The sequence below is a fragment of the Hemitrygon akajei genome, chromosome 21 (genome assembly GCF_048418815.1).
Source record: "Hemitrygon akajei chromosome 21, sHemAka1.3, whole genome shotgun sequence".
In the NCBI taxonomy this organism is placed as follows: Eukaryota; Metazoa; Chordata; class Chondrichthyes; order Myliobatiformes; family Dasyatidae; genus Hemitrygon; species Hemitrygon akajei.
The window spans coordinates 59,674,276-59,693,612 of record NC_133144.1 but is presented as its reverse complement, the minus strand read 5'-3'; the positions used below and the strand labels follow the sequence as shown (position 1 = coordinate 59,693,612).

General features: G+C 40.9%; 1 protein-coding gene across 1 annotated transcript in view; it reads left to right on the top strand.

Annotated features, from left to right (window-relative positions):
* The window catches only part of LOC140714353 (tetraspanin-3-like), a 69,257-nt gene extending 58,688 nt beyond the window's left edge, over positions 1–10,569 (top strand). Inside the window, exon 7 of the mRNA XM_073025537.1 lies at positions 9,904–10,569. Coding sequence (XP_072881638.1) covers positions 9,904–9,996 — 93 coding nt within the window. The 3' untranslated portion in view covers positions 9,997–10,569. The remainder of the gene's footprint in view (positions 1–9,903) is intronic.
* The last annotated feature ends 8,768 nt before the right edge of the window (positions 10,570–19,337 follow it).

The window sequence follows — 19,337 nt, the reverse complement described above, 5'->3', positions numbered from 1 at the left end:
AGCTAAACACAAACACTGACAAACAATCAATGTGTAAAATATACATATTCATATGTTTACAGGTTCTTCTAAGGAAATCAGGTTCATAAAACATCAGTTCTGGCCCGGTGTTGCATTTTGATGCTGTTTTGACCATGCAGGGTGGGGAGAAGTGGGGGTCAGTTGTTAGGAAGCAAGGGACAGCTTATTGTGCATTTATGGTTTGTGTTTTTGTATATACACACACAATTAGTTGCTGCACTGATTTGCAGGTTCAGTCTATGGCAATTATAACCATGAATTGAAACACTTGATAAAATCTTTCCAGTTAATGTTGACCTCCATTGACCCAGACCTGCATTGAAAAGTGCTCCTACACAAAAGGGAGTCTGCTTCATGCGGTCATTAGTGTGATGCAGAATGCAGGCAAAATCAATTTTAATTTAAAGTGAATAAAGGTTCAGTTCCACTAATTTGTACATGTCTGTTTTCTAGATTGTTTTGTTACTGCTTTATGAATAAACATCTCAATTGATTCTAGCTTAAGAAATAAAAAGCAGCAGTAAATCATTTAAACCTTCCCCTGCTATGCTATTCTATAAGGTCACTATTATACAGGGGTGTCAAACTCATTTTAGGTCACGGGCCGGATTGAGCAAAATGCAGCTTCATGCGGGCCGGATCAGTCGGACGCATGCAAATGCAGCTTTCGTTGCCTCCGTTTTTTCAGCCTGCTCTCATGTGTCTCAGTCTCTGCTATAACTACAAAGTGTGTCACTTTACAAATTCCGTTTCTTATGAAGAAGACTGCCGAATAAACACTAAAAACCCTGAAAACCTGGTACCAGAATAAACTCAGCATTAGCCTTATCATACGCCATAGGCGCTTCGATTACTGGGGCCAGCTTTAATAGTAATTAGATATTATCTCGCGGGCCAAAGATAATTCCACCGCGGGCCGGATTTGGCCCGTGAGCCTTGAGTTTGACATATATGCTATTATATAAAAGATCATCCACTTCAGTGAAACAACTTTCCAAATTACATTCAGTCTTCCACATCCTTGTCATTTCACTTAGCCTGTACATATCCACTCAGTCTTGTTGGATTCCTTTCAACCTCTCACTGCCGCCTAATTTAATATACGTACATTTATATAAACTTTGTAAGGCATTGTATAGACCACATTTGGAAAAGGGTGGTGGGGTGAAGGTGCATTCTATCAAAGGAATTGTAAGGTGCTCCTTCCCTCTGCTAGCCTGTAGGTCACCCTTGGGCAAGGTGTAGCATCTACTCAGCTTCCCACCCCCCCCCCCCCCCCCCCCGCCCTCCCAACTGATCAGGGTCACATGAAGCCATGGGAGCAGGTGGTGCATATCATATGTCCTGGTTACATGACTACTGACACCCTGAAGTGTATTGATAATGGTTGACGTCACTCATCTTGTAAAGACACTGCCCAGAAAAAAGCAATGGCAAACCACTTCTGTTGAAAAATTTGCCAAGAACAATCGTGGACCCAAGACTATGATCACCCATGTCATACGGCATGGCACATAATGATGATAATGATCTAAAGAAAGATGTGCTGCTCTGGAGTAGGTCCAGAGGAGATTCACAAGAATGATCCCAGGAATGAAAGGCTTTGGGTATTTATTTATTAAGGATGCAGTCCAGAATAGGCCCTTCTGGCCCTTCAAGGTATGCTGAGCAGCAATTAATGGGACATTTTACAATGACCTATTACACGTAACCAGGACTTTCAATGTGCACCAGCTACTCCCAGTCTTTGGTCTTCGAACTGTAGGAGGAAACCCTCACTGTCAGCAGGTACAAACTAATTATAGGCAGCAATAGGAATTGAACCCTTTTCACCTGAACTGTAAAACTTTGTGCTAAACATTATGCTACTGAGCCATTTAAGAACATTTGGTGCCTTTGGGCCTGAACTCATTGGAGTTCAGAAGGATGAGAGGAGGTAGGAGGGTTCTTGTTGAAACCAAATGTCTGGATGATCTGGATGTTTCCATTAACAGTAGAGTCCTGGATCTGAGAGCTGCCTCAGAATAAAGGGATGACCCTTCAGAACTGAGAAGAGGAATTCCTTCAGTGATAGGGTGGCAGATCTGTGGGATTCATTGCCATGGAGGGCTGGGAAGGCGGGTTGAAGAGAGTGGCCAAATGTGATTGAGGAAGAAAAATCTGCCATGATTGAATGGTGGGGCAGATTCAAAAGGCTGACTAACCTAATTTTGCTCCTATAATTTATGGTCTTGCATTACACTTTGGTCTACTCATCCAAATCATTGATGTAGTTTGTAAACTGCTGGGACGCCAGAATTTTCCCTGCAGTAACCTACTAGTCATAGCTTGCCAACATGAAAATGAACTGTTAATCCTATTTTCCATATATTAACTAATCTTCAGTCTCTGCCAAGATGTACCAAATATCATGTTTTAATTTTCTTTAACAATATTCTTTTGTAGTTCTTTTTTTATAAGAGGGCTTCTGAAATTCTAGCCACACCACATCTACTAATTTGCCTATTTTCATTCTGTTTATTACAACCTGAAAAAACTCTTTATAAGTGTTGTCAAGCATGATTTCCCACAACAAATTCACAGTCCCTCTTTGCGCATTCCTGTTGTTGCTTTTGTATGACCTGCTTTCAGCACAGAATTGTAAGGATCAATACTGAGACCTCTATTCTTTGTGATTGATATAATTGACCTGGACAAAAATGTAGATGGATTTGCAGATGGCACAAAAGTTGATAGAGTTGTGGGTAGTGAAGGTTATTAAAGGTACAGCAGGATATAAATTAGGTACAGTTATGGGCAGAGAAATGGTAGGTGAAGTTTAGGTGTGAGGTGCTCCACTTTAAGGGGTCAAATATAAACATTTGTCATTATTGGCTTTTGATCCCATTAATTTTTCCCTCATTAATGCTAAATTCATTCACTCTGGAACATTTATTCTCCATATCTTGATGGATTACTGTGAAGGCAAAACCCAATACATTTAATTTCTGTTATTTTCCTACTCCCCAATATAACTTTTACTGCCTCTTAATCCATGAGGGACTCACATTACTGTTACAGGGGACTTCAGGCAATTCCTGCAAATGTTGTCTGAACACTTGCTATTTCTTAACTCCGCCTAAATGGGCTCCACTTCTCATTTTATTTTTTTAGCTATGATCCTGTGTGTGTGCCTGTCCTCCTTCCTTATTATCAGGGATACCATTCCTTTTCCATTCAGCCTATTGCCTTTATATTCAATTCCCAACCAATTTGCAGCCATGTCTCTGCATTGTAGATACTTATTTCTATTCAATTCAGGTCATGAATCTTATTGTAAATCCTACCTGTATTTAGACATAAACTTCAGAATTTGTTTTATTGGCCTAACATGAATTCTAGCATCTCCTGACTCTTGGCTTAAGTGGTTTTTGTTTAGAAAGGAAGAGTTGCTTCTTATCTCTTAGTTCTTTCTTGAATTAACATCATTGAGCCAATCCTTTTAAACGTATTGCTATCCGTGTTTAATTCACATTTATTCAGTTTTTGTTTCTGAACTTTCACTGCAGCCAATATATCCTTCCTTTAAGGATTCAAAGTACATATGCAATATACAACTCTGAGATTCACCTTCTCCACACCATAATGATGTGATGGCCTTATGAAATTCATGTCTGAGTTATGTTTGTTTATTTTATGAATGCTGTTTATATAATGCTAGGTGCCTGTGATGCTTCTGCAATTAAGTTCTTCATTGCACCTGTGCATACATGTACTTGTGTGTATGATAATAAACTTGACTTGGCCCTCTGTGAACCTGCTCACTATTTGTTGCTGTCCTTTTGTTCTGGCAAATGGACTGCATGAAAATAAACTTGTACTGACACAGCCAGAATCACCATTAGAGTGGAAAGCATCTGCAAATATTTGATTTTTTTCACCCTTTAATTCCAGCCCTTGCTTCTCCTGCAAATAGTATAATGGGTCAGGGTTGCTAAAAGTAGTGACACATCTGTCAAGTAGACACCAGGATTGCTGTATTTTAAACTCAGTGATTTTTCATGCCCTATGGAGAATTGGATAGTGCATACAGCATAGGAATAGGTCAGTCAGCCCCTTCAGTGCATACTGTAGTCTGTGTTCTGCTAGAGCTTTCAACTGACTCTTCCATCTGGGTAACTATTCCTTTCCTTTGTGTTAGCTTCCACTCAAATGCATCTGTTGTTTGTATCAGCAGCTGCTTGTGCCAGTGAGCATTACATTCTTTCCCCTTTAGGAAAGAAGCTGCCTGTGAATTCTCTATTTAATTTCCAGTCTATTTTAGAGTCATAGAATCGTACCACAAAGAAAGCAAGTCCTTTGGACTGCCACTTCCACTCTTACTATCAAATACCCATCTGTACTAATCCCATTTAATCAGAACGCTTCCCCGCAACCCTTTCATCTATTACCCCTGTTACTGCACTATAAACACTTTAAACCTCTTTTCATAAAGTTGTTTGCATCGTACACAACAGCATAAATATATTCTGGTATTTGTGTATTTATGCATATTTTATTCCATATCTTTACTTTAACCTCAAACTTTATTTAATTCTTTATTCTTCATAATTGTTGATTTTTTTTGTTGACCAACACACTACAGCAAATTCTAAATACATGTAAATATATGTGATGAATAAATTTGATCCTTGATCCTGATCCCATATACCAGCACTTGGCCCTTGGCTTTCTATGACTTAAAGGTCATAGCTTTTTATGTGGCTGAGTGAGGAGAGAGGAAAGTTTTGGGAACAATTGCTCACGAATTTGAGAACTGCATTAGTTTCAACAGCTTGTGTAAGTAAAGTCTCGTATCAAAGCTCAGTAAAATCTGAACTATTCTGGTTTACTCAGTCATCTGTGATGTGGTCTGAAGAGATTCTTTGGATTTCATTGTGTGAGCCATCACTGGGAGCGATTGCATTTACTCTGCTCATTGGTTCTGATCATGTTTACCAGTGCAAACTATTAACTCCAGCTGATGCATCTTTGCATTGGTATTTTAAGAGCAGAATATTGGACCAAATTTGATCCAAAGCTGCAGCTGATACTCCTGGAATTTAGAAGGTTGACTTCATTATTTTTTGTAACAGAGGGTCAAAGAAGTAACTGCCATGCCAGACTGAACTGGACTTGAGACCAGTGGCTCACGATATGGCTTCCTTGAAATATGTATAACAAAAGAGAAAAACAGAAATTTATTTTGATGGATCTTCATGTTCTTGAGGAAATTAAGGTTATGCATACAGGACAATTCAAATGAAAGTGTATCATATTAACTTAAAGACTAAACTGATAAACTATGAGTGAAAATGGACAAGATAGGAAACCTGTCATGTAGATTTACACTGCTTTGTGTGAATTTGATGGCAGAAACCAATCGTGCAGGGGGCTGGTTGCTTTATATTTTACAGCAAAGAGTAAGAAAAGCAAATGCCATGCCCAGCTGGAGACAGAAGCGCTTCTGCATGCCCAGCTGCTGTTGTCTAGATGAGGGGCTGGCGGAAATGTTGGGCATGATGCTGCCTTCAATCATTCCATTCTTCACATCTGCATTCAGCTACTCTCACCAGCTCCTAAACTAACCCTTTCACCCAAGCTTTTTGTTTAATCATCTTCCCTGGTATCTTATTTGGGTTGTGCCAGATTTTAATGTGTCTTTTGATATTTTGCTGCATTAAAGTTACTATAACTAGTTACCAAAATTCAGTATTAATAGCTGTAATAGGAGCAGTGGAAGTGGGGTTCAGTAGGAACATTTAATGTTAGAGAAATGTATACAATATACATCCTGAAGTTCTTTTTGTTTGCAAGCATCCATGAAAACAGAAGAGTGCCCCAAAGAATGAATGACAGTTAAATGTTAGAACCCCCAAAGCACCCCCCAGCTTTCCCCTCTCATGCACAAACAGCAACAAGGCTATGATCCCTCACTTCCCCCCCAGCAAAAAAAAAACATCATCACCCTTCACCGAGCACTCAAACGTGCAGCAAACATCAATAAAGACACAGACTTGTTGTGCCCCAAGACTACTCATTCACCCAGTAATTTGACATACCACAGGTGCTCCCTCTCCCCCTCTCCCCCATGTATTCATATTGTGTTTTTATTATTGTTGTGTTCTTAATCTTTTTTTATGCTGCATCAGATCCAGAGTAACAATTACTTTGTTCTCCTTTACAATTGTGTACTGGACATGATACGAATGGCCTCATGGCTGCCCGCTTATTGATATGCCGGATTTTCATGGTTCTGGGGACATTGCCTTAACAGACTGAGCCACCATTTCATTGCCTAAGCTTGGTCTCTCTTTAAATGATCTGTGATCAGTTATTGCATGTTGACGCAGAAGGAAGCTATCAGGTCCATGCTAGCTCTAAGGAGTGCAATCCCATCAGCCTCACTCCCCTGTTCCATATTTTCCTGTACTGCTGTAATTTATTCTCTCACATACTTCCCTTTGCTTTTCTTTTGTCCATTTAACCTGCGCTGAGGGATCATTTGTAGTAGCCAACTCCACACAGACAGCACACAAGGTCAGCATTAAATCAGTAGCGTGGAGTTGAGGCAATAGCTCTAACTGCTGATCCATCTCCATCTTGCTGAATGTGCTAAGCCAGCTCAAGGAAAATATTTTGCCAAATGCTAATGTAACAATGTGTGATGCAAGGATTTACTTTTGTTTGTCAAGCTTTGTTTATTTAAGTACCATTTTGTGCCCTGTGTAATTTTATTTACTAACGCACTATAGAGGGACACGGTTCTTCTGAGGCACCATTTTAATTTTAAATTTGACCTCTTTCAATTCCCAAACATTTCAAGCACTAACCAAAAATTAATTTAAATCCTTTATTTAAAACATGTCTAATCCTTATTAGAAGTCCTTGTAATCAGTGTGTTATTTTTGAGTAAAATTGTATTCTTAAATTTTGCACTACAATCTTTGATTGCATAATTTCCATTGCTTTTCCAATAGTGGTTATGGCGATCAAATCTAGTCCTTGCAATCTGCTTAGCTAGCCACGACTGTGATCTGGAATACTGTACGACCAGAAATTATTCAAGTTAAATTATCATTCAAAAGTACATGAATACAGCCAAATGAAAGTGTTCCTCTGGAGCAAGGGTGCAAAGCACAGACTAACAGTCATACATAACACTGGGCATATAAAAGATAGCAATGAGCATCCAGTTACACAAAAAAATATAATCTAGCCCAAGTGCCTAAGTGACATGTCCCATAAATTGATGGAGCATGAATGTTGTCAGCAAGAACAAGCCCTCAGCAGTCTGCAAACGAACGTGCGCATGCATTCAGTCCGGCTTGTCTTTCACCCTGTGAACACTGAAGGGTAGCACTGAAGAGGGAGCCTAGCCTCAATCCTACATGGATGCCGCACCACACCACCTCTGGTGACCCCTCTCCTGGAGGCTGCAGCAGGCAACACCGTGGCATGAGGCCTAGTCCTCGCTACAACCTAGGCCAAGCAGCTTCCCCGTGTTGGTCTCACCAATTAACCAGTGTATTGGTTATTGAGTATTGGACTTGAGTATTTTATGTTACCAACGTCCTATACAATAACTTGCTGTTAAACTTTGCAATGCTTTTGTGCACCAACTCTGATGCCTTTCTGTATCAGGCAGCAACCCAGTCTATTTTCTCCATGAATGAGCAGCTCGCTGATGGGGTAGAACTGCAGTACTTGAAGTTCCTAATGTCCAGCAGTATCTTGCGATCATAAAGACAAAAATATGTTTGTTGACCTCGGAGAGGCCGCTGTGTCTAAGTACACTGCCATCTTACTGGAATCTTATAATCAGAAATTAATATAAGGCAGTATTCTAAGGGTGTTGTATTACATTGCCAGCTGTCGGAGTGCAGCCAACTTGAGTTGACTGCTGATTGAACTTGCCTATTAGATTGTAGTCTTGATCCACTTCTGGCAGTTAACACATCTTCAATTTTGTGTGGGTTTTGTGTTCATTCTATCAGCAGCTGCTGCCAGTAAAGATACCAACTGTCAATATGGCTGTGTGCTTGATGTTTGTTCCCATAAAGGGATTAACTGAGCATTGCCAGCAAATCAAGATTTCTTAAAATCTAAGGCTTTCATTTGGCTAGCTCTCAGATGTTGCTGATAGAAAGTGGACATAAAAGTGATCCTTTGGAGTCCATTACAGCTTGAACTGTTTAAAATGCCGATACATTAACAACTCTTGCAATTGAATAAGGTGATATGTTTAGGTTGTCATCTTTTCAAAGATTTCAAGTGATTCAGAATTTCGGGTTTGCACTAATGTAGATATTTGAGGAGTTTTGATTTGCTGAAAGATGTATCTTGTATCTTGAGGATGACACTGGCTCATATCAGCACTAATGCCTAAGACCATAGACAGAGCAGAATTAGGCCATTTGGCCCATTGAGTCTGCTCCATCTTTCTATCTTTCTGCTACCACTATCTGGTACCCATATCCAGACTGATATTGTGGAGACTAAGGCAATTACTATAGACAGACAGTGATCAGAGGGTATTATTGTCCCATGCAGGTCCTTCACTTCCTTCTCCAAGTGTGTTGGTTTTACCTTTGGTTTTACTTGTAACTCAATGCTAAATCCATATGATAGGACTTGAGTCTGACTAAAGTGAAATCTCAATTATGATATTAAATTCTGTTACAATTTTGACCTGTTCACTCCATTCCACAGATGGTGTCTCTTAAGTTTATCTGTGGTTCCATGTTCTTGCTTATGTTCCCTTCAAAAAATAGTTGTTATAACCTGAGCTGTGCTCACCTGACTGCATTTCTTTAGTGAGCTTAGTGTTACTTTTTAAAAATTTCCAGATAAGAAACTTGACGCTGTATTTTATTACCTAAATATCACTTCATAAATTAAACATTGTTGCTGTGATACAGGGTTTTGAAATGTGCATTCTAAAGCCAGGCACTGAGGTTGCATAACATTTTGGCATTACTACTCCCAAGGGTTGTGCAGTTGAGTTTGATAGTTAAATCTGTTCTCATTTTGTAACAAGTGATTGAATCGAGTAGACTTTCCTCAGTTACATAATGTGTACTTTATTCCAATCTGGAGGAATAGGAAAGGAATATATGTGCCCTCCTTTAGAAGCTTAAACAGAGAAAGGTAGTGTTGTGTATGACAGCTGTTACTTGGTATGCAGCCAGTGCCCTATTACATTCTGCTGGTGGACACTCCCATCCATGTATGCTTTTGTTAATGTACTTAACACTTGGAAGCCCTTTGCCAATTGGGTTAAGTTATTTAATAAATAAGACATAAACTTGTACTGTGCGATTACTGATCCAGTAGCTACAATTTTACCAATGGAAAGAGCAGCCTTAACAGGGTGCGAATGCTCTATTCATTGGAAAGATAGAGAAGCGTTTGCAGGGTTAGGCTGGTTGAATGAAGTAAGCCTAATGAAGATGGCATGCTATTACGGCACCCCTGACCCAGGTTCAGTTCCATTGCTGTCTGTAAGGAATTTGTACATTCTCTCCGTGACCATGTAGTTTTCCTCTGGGTGCTCCAGTTTACCCCTGCATTCCAAAGTACAATTTAGTAGATTAATTGGTCACATGGGTGTAATTGGGCCACAAGGGCCTGTTAAATACTGGTCATTCTTATCTGTAAATGTTTGTAATCCTCTTTGTCCAGGTATGAAAGAAACAAGTTTGTGCAGTTTGTTTTTGCTAGCTTGATCTTGTGTGCATATATTGAAGCAGCAGGTCAATAATGGGCTGAAAGGCCCACCAGTTATTGAGTTGATAAATTTGTATCTTAAATATGAATTTTATTTCAACTTACATTGGTTAATATTTACCCTTTTCATTCTAGTTGCTGGGCATGCTGTGTGCCTTTGTTGTGCTATGCAGGAGGAGTGGAGACCCTGCCTACGAGCCGCTTATTCCTGGAGGAACCTACGCATAATCTGCTTCCTGGGTATTCTTTTTCTTTTCCCGGCCTTCTACCCTATTCCCCACCCCCCCATCACCAATCCCCAATAACCCCTGGTACTTGGAATGGGTCAGCCATTCTTTCAACTGGAAGTTCAGAGACCATGTCTGTGGCACTGAAGTGGTTCTCCCTTTTTGTGTATATAAAGTAAATTTAAAGCACATCTTACAGTCTGAACTGCTGGGGGTTAATCACCCACAATAGGTATATCTGAGGCTCTGTAACTAGACAAGATTAAACAGTACAAAAATGACTAATACTGTAGAAATCAAGGAAACTGAAATCAGAAGTAACTAAATTGTTTCAAAAACCTGATCTTCCAAGATTTAAGCATCAACTCTAATCTATAAACTGAGTTTTGTTTTAGTTTTACTGTGTATGATCAAGGTATTTTACATTGTATAGTTTTCTTTCCAGTTTGCTGTCTTTGTAGTGAGTTCTGATGGGAAGTTTTAAGTTGTCTCTTAAAATAATGCAGCCTTGTAGCAAGGAATACAGTCTGTGAACTGAACTGAATTAATGAAAATAAAGATTGTTGAAACTGAACCTGTGCCATTTCTCTTCCCTCTGGTTTCAGTGCAGCTGGGTGCACAAAACATCCTTCTTCTGATTAAGTAATTTATACTGCTTAAACCATATGGACCATCTGGATCCAGAGTTGATTCTTTGGTTTCAGAGTTAGCTGATCCTGCTCTAGGAGTACGCCAATCAACTACAACATCTGTACACTCCATTTCTTTAGCAATAAGTTCAATTTCAGACCCTTGGTGTTCACAGTTGACAATCCAGCCTAATCAGCTTTAGTGATAAAAATTTAGCCCCTGTTGAGATCAAAATAAAAACTTGCCCTGTTTAATTAATTCATTAATATGTGTGTAATGTAATATGACCGGAGGGAGAATGCTTAATTAGGGACGTTGAAGAATCAAATACTAAATATATTATTGGTTTCAATAATACTGCTGCCTGCATGCATTAGAAGTTTAAGCCCATCTTCAGAGGTTTGACAATTATCAGAGACATTTCGGTGCAATATCAAGGGAGTGCTACCTTATCTGAGATTACCTGTGGAATAGCAATAACCCTAGAAACACTTTGAATTCTCAGTGGATGTAAAAAGGTGCCATGACATCTTTGAAGAGTAATAGTGCCTCCAGGCCAATAACTAATGCCAGTAAAATAGAACTTTTGGAAGTGTCAGCACTGAAAGCAGGAACTAGCTGATGGATACATTTTCCTTGCTTGCCTTTGCTATCTATTTTTAAAAATGCCCTAATGACTTTGAAGTGTAGGGTTGCCTGGAGATTGTGAAAGGGACTGACTGCTGTGTAAACCTAAACTAATCAAACACAGCAATACAGCACAGCATAGGCCCTTCAGCTCATGATGTTGTACCAACTTTTTAACCTATTCCACAATCAATCTAGCCCTTCCCTGCTACATAGTCCATAACCCTCCATGTTTCTTTCATCCATGTGCCTACATGTTCTTTCATCCATTTAAGTCTCTTAAATGTCCGTAAACGCCAGCATTGCATTCCAGGCACTTGCTACTCCACATGTTTTTTTTTTAAAAAAGTTACCTCTGACATCTCCTCTAAACTTTCCTCTGCTCACTCCTCTGGTATTATCCATTGTTCTCCTGGGGGAAAGGGGAACACTCTATCCATGTTTCTTACAATCTTATACACCTATCAATTTCTCATCTTCCTTTGCTCAAAATAGAAAAGCTTTCGTTTGCTCAACTTTTTCTCTTAAGACGTAGTCTTAGGCAAAGTTAATAACAAATTTGTGTGGAAGCGATCTTCAAGAGAAAATTTTAAATATTTTGATATCTGCCAAATGTTAGTCTGTAACTGAATTTAGTTTTTTAAAATGAAGTTTGGTCGCCTTGCAACCATTTTAACTTGAAGTTTGAGATACTAAAACAATTTGTGTATTTCTGAAATGCTGGGGATATTGAGCAGTTATTGATACTCTATCAGTGTTGCATCTGCCAGATTTGCAGTGGCGAAATATACATAACTCTAGTTTGATAAGGTGCACCATTATTACAGGTTGAAACACTGACATTATGTGATTTCGAGGATGGTGTGGATTTAATGGAATTAGTATTTATGAGATGAAAGGTTCTCCTGAATAGCAGCAGTCATACTAAGTGAGTAGAGTCCTGTTGAAGGGTTTTGACCCAAAATGTTGACTGTACTCTTTTCCATAGATGCTGCTTGGCCTGCTGAGTCCCTCCAACATTTTGTGCGTGTTGCTCAGATTTCCAGCATATGCAGGTTTGTGGATGTCAATTCAGGAAAGATGGATACTAACAATGTGATTAAAACAAGACTCGGAGGCTAAGCATTATCTGAGGAACAGTTGATGCTTTGGATCCTGTTACCTGTAGTACTTTGAGATTACAATTGTAGTGTCTGTGAAAAATACTTTATCTGCAAAATGTTAAACTGGACAATGCAGGCAACCTAAAACTCTTAAGCAGAGGTTGTAATTGCGGTTTAATTAACCTCTGAGTTCTGTCTGAGCTGAGCAGTGGAGTAGTGATTAAACCTAGAAATCGTCTAAATTAAAAGCAAACATTCTGCAGCCACGGGAGATCCAGAGCAACACACACAAAATATTGGAGGAACTCAACAAATCACACAGCAACTATGGAGAGGAATGAACAGTCAAGGTTTCATGCCGAGACCCTTCACTGGGACTGAAAAGTAAGAGGAAAGAAGCAGAAGTAAGGTGCTGGGGGGAGGGGAAGGAGAACGAGCTGGAAAATGGTAGGTGAGGACGAAGAGGGATGGGGAAGGAGAATAAAGTGAGAGGCTGGGAGGCAATGGTTTATCACCTGAGTAAGAACAAGATAAAGTATTTGACTTGTGCTCATTGCTTTATCATTATCACTAATGGTTTTGATTTGATAGATTATGGAAAGTATAATGTGTGCTAAATTTACCTATTTGTAATCTTCCTGTACATATGACCATATTAATCAAATTTCAAATCCTCTCCTTTACTATTGAAAATAAAACTTATTTTCATCTTTTGTTCAAAGTTCTGTCTCTACTTCTCCCTTCTAGCTTCCTATACTCCCAAGCGCACAATTTCTAGAGTTATACGACACAAAAACAGGTTGTTCAATTCATGCTAATATTTAAAGCGCTTATGAGCCTCCCTGCACCTTAACTCACATTTAGCTTTTTTTATTGCTTTCTCTCACCTGTTCATACCACTTTTCCCTTAAATACATGAAAGACCTTTTGTTTTCCTTTTGGTAATTCTATCCATGCACCATCGGCAGAAGAGCTTTCAAACACCCTGACCACATGTTCTGAAGTTGAATTTAAAAAATGATAAAACTGCATCCTTCTCCAAGCTCTGAATGTTTCCTTTCTTTCCATGACATTTATTTTTCCCTTGTGTCAGATGCCTTGGGGATGTTGTTCTATGTTCAGGATATAACGTTATAGCAAGCTGTGTGAATGAATTTTATTCTTTTAGCTGGAAAGTATTCCGGGTGCATCTCAACTATGCCTTGAGGTCTACCTTAACTGACAATTCAGTCTTTGACGGTTGACCTCCTCATTTGTTTTATTTGAAAGCTGAGTCTTATTTGCCTTAAGTGCCCAAGGCAGAGTTGGTGGAAGGCAGATGAGTCTTCAACAGATGTAACTGCCCCTTCTTCCATTTTTAATTGAAACTCATTATGACCCAACCTTGGATTGCTCAATGCAATCCAGTGAACAAACCTAAGACTTCTTTTTGCATGATGTAATGTAGCTGAAAAATAAGAGTTCGTCTCTCCCTGTTTTTGAATTTCATCATCTGAGTTACAATGAAGCTTTGAAAATTGAGCTGCAGAATTTATAAGACTCCACACAGACTATAAGACATGGGAGCAGAATTAGGTCATTTAGTCCATGAAGTCTGCTCCGCCATTCAATCATTGTTGATTTATTATCTCTCTTAACTTCATTCTCCTGCCTTCACATAACTTTTGGTCTATCAACCTCCTCTTTAAATATACTCAATAACTTGGCCTCCTCAGCCATCTGTGGCAATGAATTCCACCGATTCACTCATGACCATAAAGAGCAGTGGACACAGTGTCTCTTGTGTTTAGGGCAACAACTTAATAAGTTTTCTGAAAAGGTAATTGAATGAACACTTGAGGACCGTTTTGTGGGATATTGAGATGAGATTAGAGAAAGGCTAGCTTTATTTGACACATGCACATTGAAAATACAGTGAAATATGTCATTTATGTCAATGACCAACACAGTCCAAGAATTGTGCTGGGCACAGCCAACATAAAATGCTCACAACTCATCAACCCTAGGAATTTTGGAGGAAATGTGCATGGTCACTGAGAGAACATACAAGCTCCTTTCAGAGAGTGGTGGCAGTTGAATTGCAATTGGTGATCAGTGGTACTGTAAGCCATTGCGCTAGCCGTTATGCTACATTTCCATCCTCAGATGGTTTACAATTCTTTTAAAGAGCCAGTGCAGGTGCAGAGCTCTCCTCTGTACAATCTTACTGCATTAAAAGTACAGCCCTTGTCACCAAAATTGTTTTTGTTATAATCCCCTTGCTTTTCATGGGGGAGAGGGGTGTTTGCTGTGCTGAAATTACTACAATGCAGGAAATGTATTAGTCAATACATCACTTCTAAAGCAGTTTACACTCAATGCAAAGTGCTTTAAACTCTAGAGATTGTGAAAAGTGCTGTATAAATACACATCCTTTTAGTTAAATCCATCTGGTGCCTAACTCTCTGGGGAGCTTGGTGTTTGTCTCTGGTATTTACAGGCATCATTGCTGCCAAAGTCCTAAATAAGAACAATAAATGTATTACAGTACAATCCCTTATTATGAGTCATAGTCACCTGCTAGAATGATTACAGTATTTAGTATTTCCCTAAAGCTGTTAAATCCTCAGATGAGTTAATGATTTTCAGCGACTACATTAATCTTTTGTATTCAAAGGAAAGTTTGCTTGATCTTTACTTCAGGCATCATCTCAAAGGTTCTAGCTCTTCTAGTCTTTCTCTGCCATTATTTTCCCTGTTTCTGTCACTGCTCCCCCACCATCCCACCAATTTCTAAACCCTTGTCCACCAATGGGGTTTCGATCTGCCACTATTTATCATAAAATAATGAAGTGAACTTTGTGAGATTCCATTCAATTCAAGTTTATTTGTCGTTCAACCATGCGTGAATACTCACGAATACAGCCATACGAGACACTGTTACTCTGGGGCCAGGCTGCAAAGCACAGTATCAACAGTCACACATAGTACATAGAAGATAGATTAAGATACAGCCTCTCAATGAAGGAGTCCAAACTTGAGCCATCCCTCACCGCAGAAATCTGTAGACGACCACAATAGAATTGTCTTTCGAGCGAACACTGGGTGGCAGCACCAACTCCAGCCTAAATGCTGTGCCACACCGTCACCGGTGGGGCGCACCGGCTCTGATGCCTCTCCTGGTGGCTGTACATGGGTGACACTGTGGCCTGAGACCTCGTCTTCGCTACAACAGAGGCCACAGGGCATCCCCTTCATTCAGCCCAGCTCTCAGCCAATAAAACAGTGAATCAGCCCCATTTTCACCCCTACCCCCAATTCCTCGATCCCTCCCATGCACATACATAGTCTTCGGCAGGACCGGTCACTTGCAGCCTCCAGTTGTCTCGTGGATTCCCAGTGTACTCGCAGAGATTCACCATCATTGTTTAATATCAGGTTCATTTATTTTGCCATGGGACATTATAAAGAAGGATGGCAGGGTGTGGAGAAGTTGGGTTGAGGGAAATAGGCAGAGGAACTCTGGACAGTTCACCCCCTGTTGATGAGGTGGCCCTCTAGTGCACTTTCTAGTAAAGTGGCCTGAGTCACTTCAGACCAGAGTGAGGTGATTGAGTTTGCAAGCGGCAGGAGAGCTGTGCCCAGTACCTTCATAGGGTAGGAAAATCAGGAGGGAGCAATGGAACCCAACTGAGATCTTTATACTCAGTATGCAGCCCTCCATTTAATGGGCAGTAGGACCTTTTCAAACACATCCCTTAAGGCTTTTTAATGTCACTGCAACAGTTCAGTGCAAGTTACTGTATTAAGTAACAGATACACTGTACAATTGAGGAAGGCTGAGTTAATTCCATTCATTGTTTCATTATACACGCTGTTCCTGCCAATATTTAATGCTCCAAGAAACAACAGAATCTGGAGATTCAGCTGCTTCTTAGTGTAATCAGTCAATAATCTTATTGCCTATTAAAGTATTCTCTATGGAGATACAGATAGCATATGTTGGAGTATGGAGCAACAAAGTTTCAATAGGTGCATTTAATTTTGGCAAAATGTTTACAATATACATCCTGAAAATCTTTTTCTTCACATTCAGGAAAATAGAGGAGTGCCCCAAAGAATAAATGACAGTTAAAACGTTAAACCCCAAACTCCCCCCCCCCCACGCACAAGCAGCTGCAAGACCATGACCCTCCCACCCCCACCAGCAAAAAAGCATCAGCAATGTCCACTGAGCACTCAAGTGTGCAGCAAAGCATCACGAGACACAGACTTGCAGTACTTTTCACCTGACAATTCAACATACCACAGGCTGTCTCCCCCACCCCCCCCCCCCAATAAGGGAAATAGAGGTGTTCCTGTTTCACAGCGAGAGGGGAGACATAGCCATTAACTCACTGATTTACAATGTTAAAAGTCTGTTACGTCACTTTTTCCAACCTCTGCCTGGAGAGTCGGCACCAAAAAGGCGCAGCTGTCCTGGCACACAACCCCTGGCAGCTAACCCGCTGCTCCCGAGGAATTCCAGCAGCTCAGGCAGCATCTGTGAGGGGAAAGGGACAGTCAATGTTTTGAGTCGAGACCATTCACCTGGACTGAGAGCTCCAGGCAGATGAGAGGGTCGGGGCAGGTGATTGGTGGATCTAGAAGAGCAGATGATTGGCACATTTTCTAAGTTTGTAATTAAGCCAGTATGTGAATGATGGGATGAATGACTGCATTGGTCTTGCAATCAACCCTAAGCCACAGGGCACTATGAAATAATTCTGTGAAGAATCTACTGCAGGTGCTGGAAATCTGAAAATAAAAAAAACACAATCCTGTAATTATTAGTATTGGTTTATTATTGTCATGCACCAAGATACAGTGAAAAGACTATCTTGCATGCTGTTTGTACAGATGAAATTATTAGTGCTAGAATCAAAGGTACATTATTCTTGTTCAATGTAAAACAATAATGTAAAATAAAGTGTAAAAGCTACTGAAAAAGTGCAATGTAGGTAAACAATGTGCAAGATCACAAAGAGATAGATTGTGAGGCTGTGAGTCCATCTGTACTGCATATGTTAATCAAAATGGCTTCTTTGTTAAAAGTAAAACTGCTTCTTTGTTATGCTAACTGGTGAGGGAGTGCTTTTCTTGCAGAGCATTCTCGAAGCTTGTTTGGGTTAAAGTTGGGTTAAAGTAATGGGGGTTGTATTCATTTGTTAACCAGTTGGGTTGGATGTTATTTTCTCTTGTGGGTCTGGGAGCTGGGATTGTGGGGTCTTCTTGGGGGTCGGAAGAAGACGGCGAGGAAGGTGGACGGGTGCGGCACTGTTGGTCGATCACCGAGGGTGGTCCCAGGTGCGTGGGTCGTGGAGGTCGGAGAAGATCGAAGAGTGGTCGGAAGGTTCGATGATCGAGCTCCAACGATGTGCACTAATTGACTGAACTCTGATAAGTTTTGGCGCCTTTTCTTTATTTTCTTTCTCTTCATATATGTTGTATCGTTATTAATCACTTAGTTCTAGTAAGATTTATAATGTGTATTCTGTAAACATACCTGATGTGAGCTTGATATTGTGTGTGCGAGTTTGTTTTAGCATGTATTTCACAGCATCACGTATACAGGAGGCGAGGTTTGGCGGGTGGACGAATTTTCCCCTAGACATACACCAGCCGGTCGCATAAACGTTACATTTGTGGGGTGCTCGTCAGGATTGAATTTTCAGTAGCTGTGTAATTCGCACATGTCCAGTAGTGCAGAGATGGATAGAGATAAGATTGTACACCGGTGCGAGTTAGAGGATGTACCGGTGAATTATGCATGTGTGGTGAGCAGGGTGAATTTCCGTGTTTCGGATGGTGTGTTAGTGCGGGGGTTGAGTTTGGTCAAAGGTATGGGGGCGATAGAACTGGTAGCATGGAGGTGTAGTAAAGAGATGGAGGGAAGCTGGGTGTTAGTTCGTACGAGTGCTGATGTCAGGACATTGGAACTGCCAGCGACGGTCAGCGTCCGGGGGAGGCAGGGCCGTGGGACCTCCACACACTCCCGGAGGACGAAGGTGAGGAGACACTGGAGGAGGAGCTAGAGTTGGCCCCAGGGGAGGTGCCAGTAACCAGTAAGGGGGGATCGGAGTGGGAAGGCTTGGCCAGGCCCCACCCCCAGATAGAGTGGAGGCCTCTGAGCTGGCAGCCGCCCTTAACTCCCTGGTGGGAGTGGCCGAGAGCCCACGGCTGAAGCTGGGGGTTTTCTCAGGAGCTACGCCTAATCCTGACCGGGAGGTTGGCTATGAGACTTGGATCAAACATGTCCCTGTTGTTAGAGGAGTGGCCAGGCTCGGATGAGGAGAAGAGACAGCGATTGGTGGGAAGTTTGAGGGGCGTGGCGGCCAAAGTAGTCCGGGAGTTGAAAAACCCGTGGCTTCATTGGAGGAGTATTTAGAAGTTTTGGAGGAAGTGTTTGGGCTGTGTTATGAGTGATGAATAGACCTGATGGACAATGGGGTACAGAGTTAACCATTCCCCTCCTGAGAAACACGAACTATTACTGTTATGCTGACCATGAGAAAGAGAGATGGAAAAACAAGTAAGAACATCGGCGACAGATAAGAGAGAGGGGGAAATTGCTGATTAACCGTATTGTGACTCCTTTTTGAATTATTTACTGTTTCGCTGCAAGGACGATAGTTTGCTCATAAACATTCCTCAGTGGACTGAAGGAGTGGCCTTATTTGAGGGACATAGTCATTCAGGACTGATGGATAGCTGAGTCCCAGTGAGTAGGGATAAAAGACAGGTCTGGAGAGACGCCCTCCAGACACGCTAGTGGACACTGATTGAGTGTTGGAACCCACAAGAAAGGTGGGGGCTTTGAAGACCAAACCAGGGAGGTCGGTCATTAAGGCAATCAGTGTTAATGCAGGGCCGGTGGGGACTTGTGTGTGTGTCCACTCATGCCAGAGTGACGAGTCCACCACAGAAGAACAGTCTAGCAGAAGGACGGAGAGGTCATAACTGA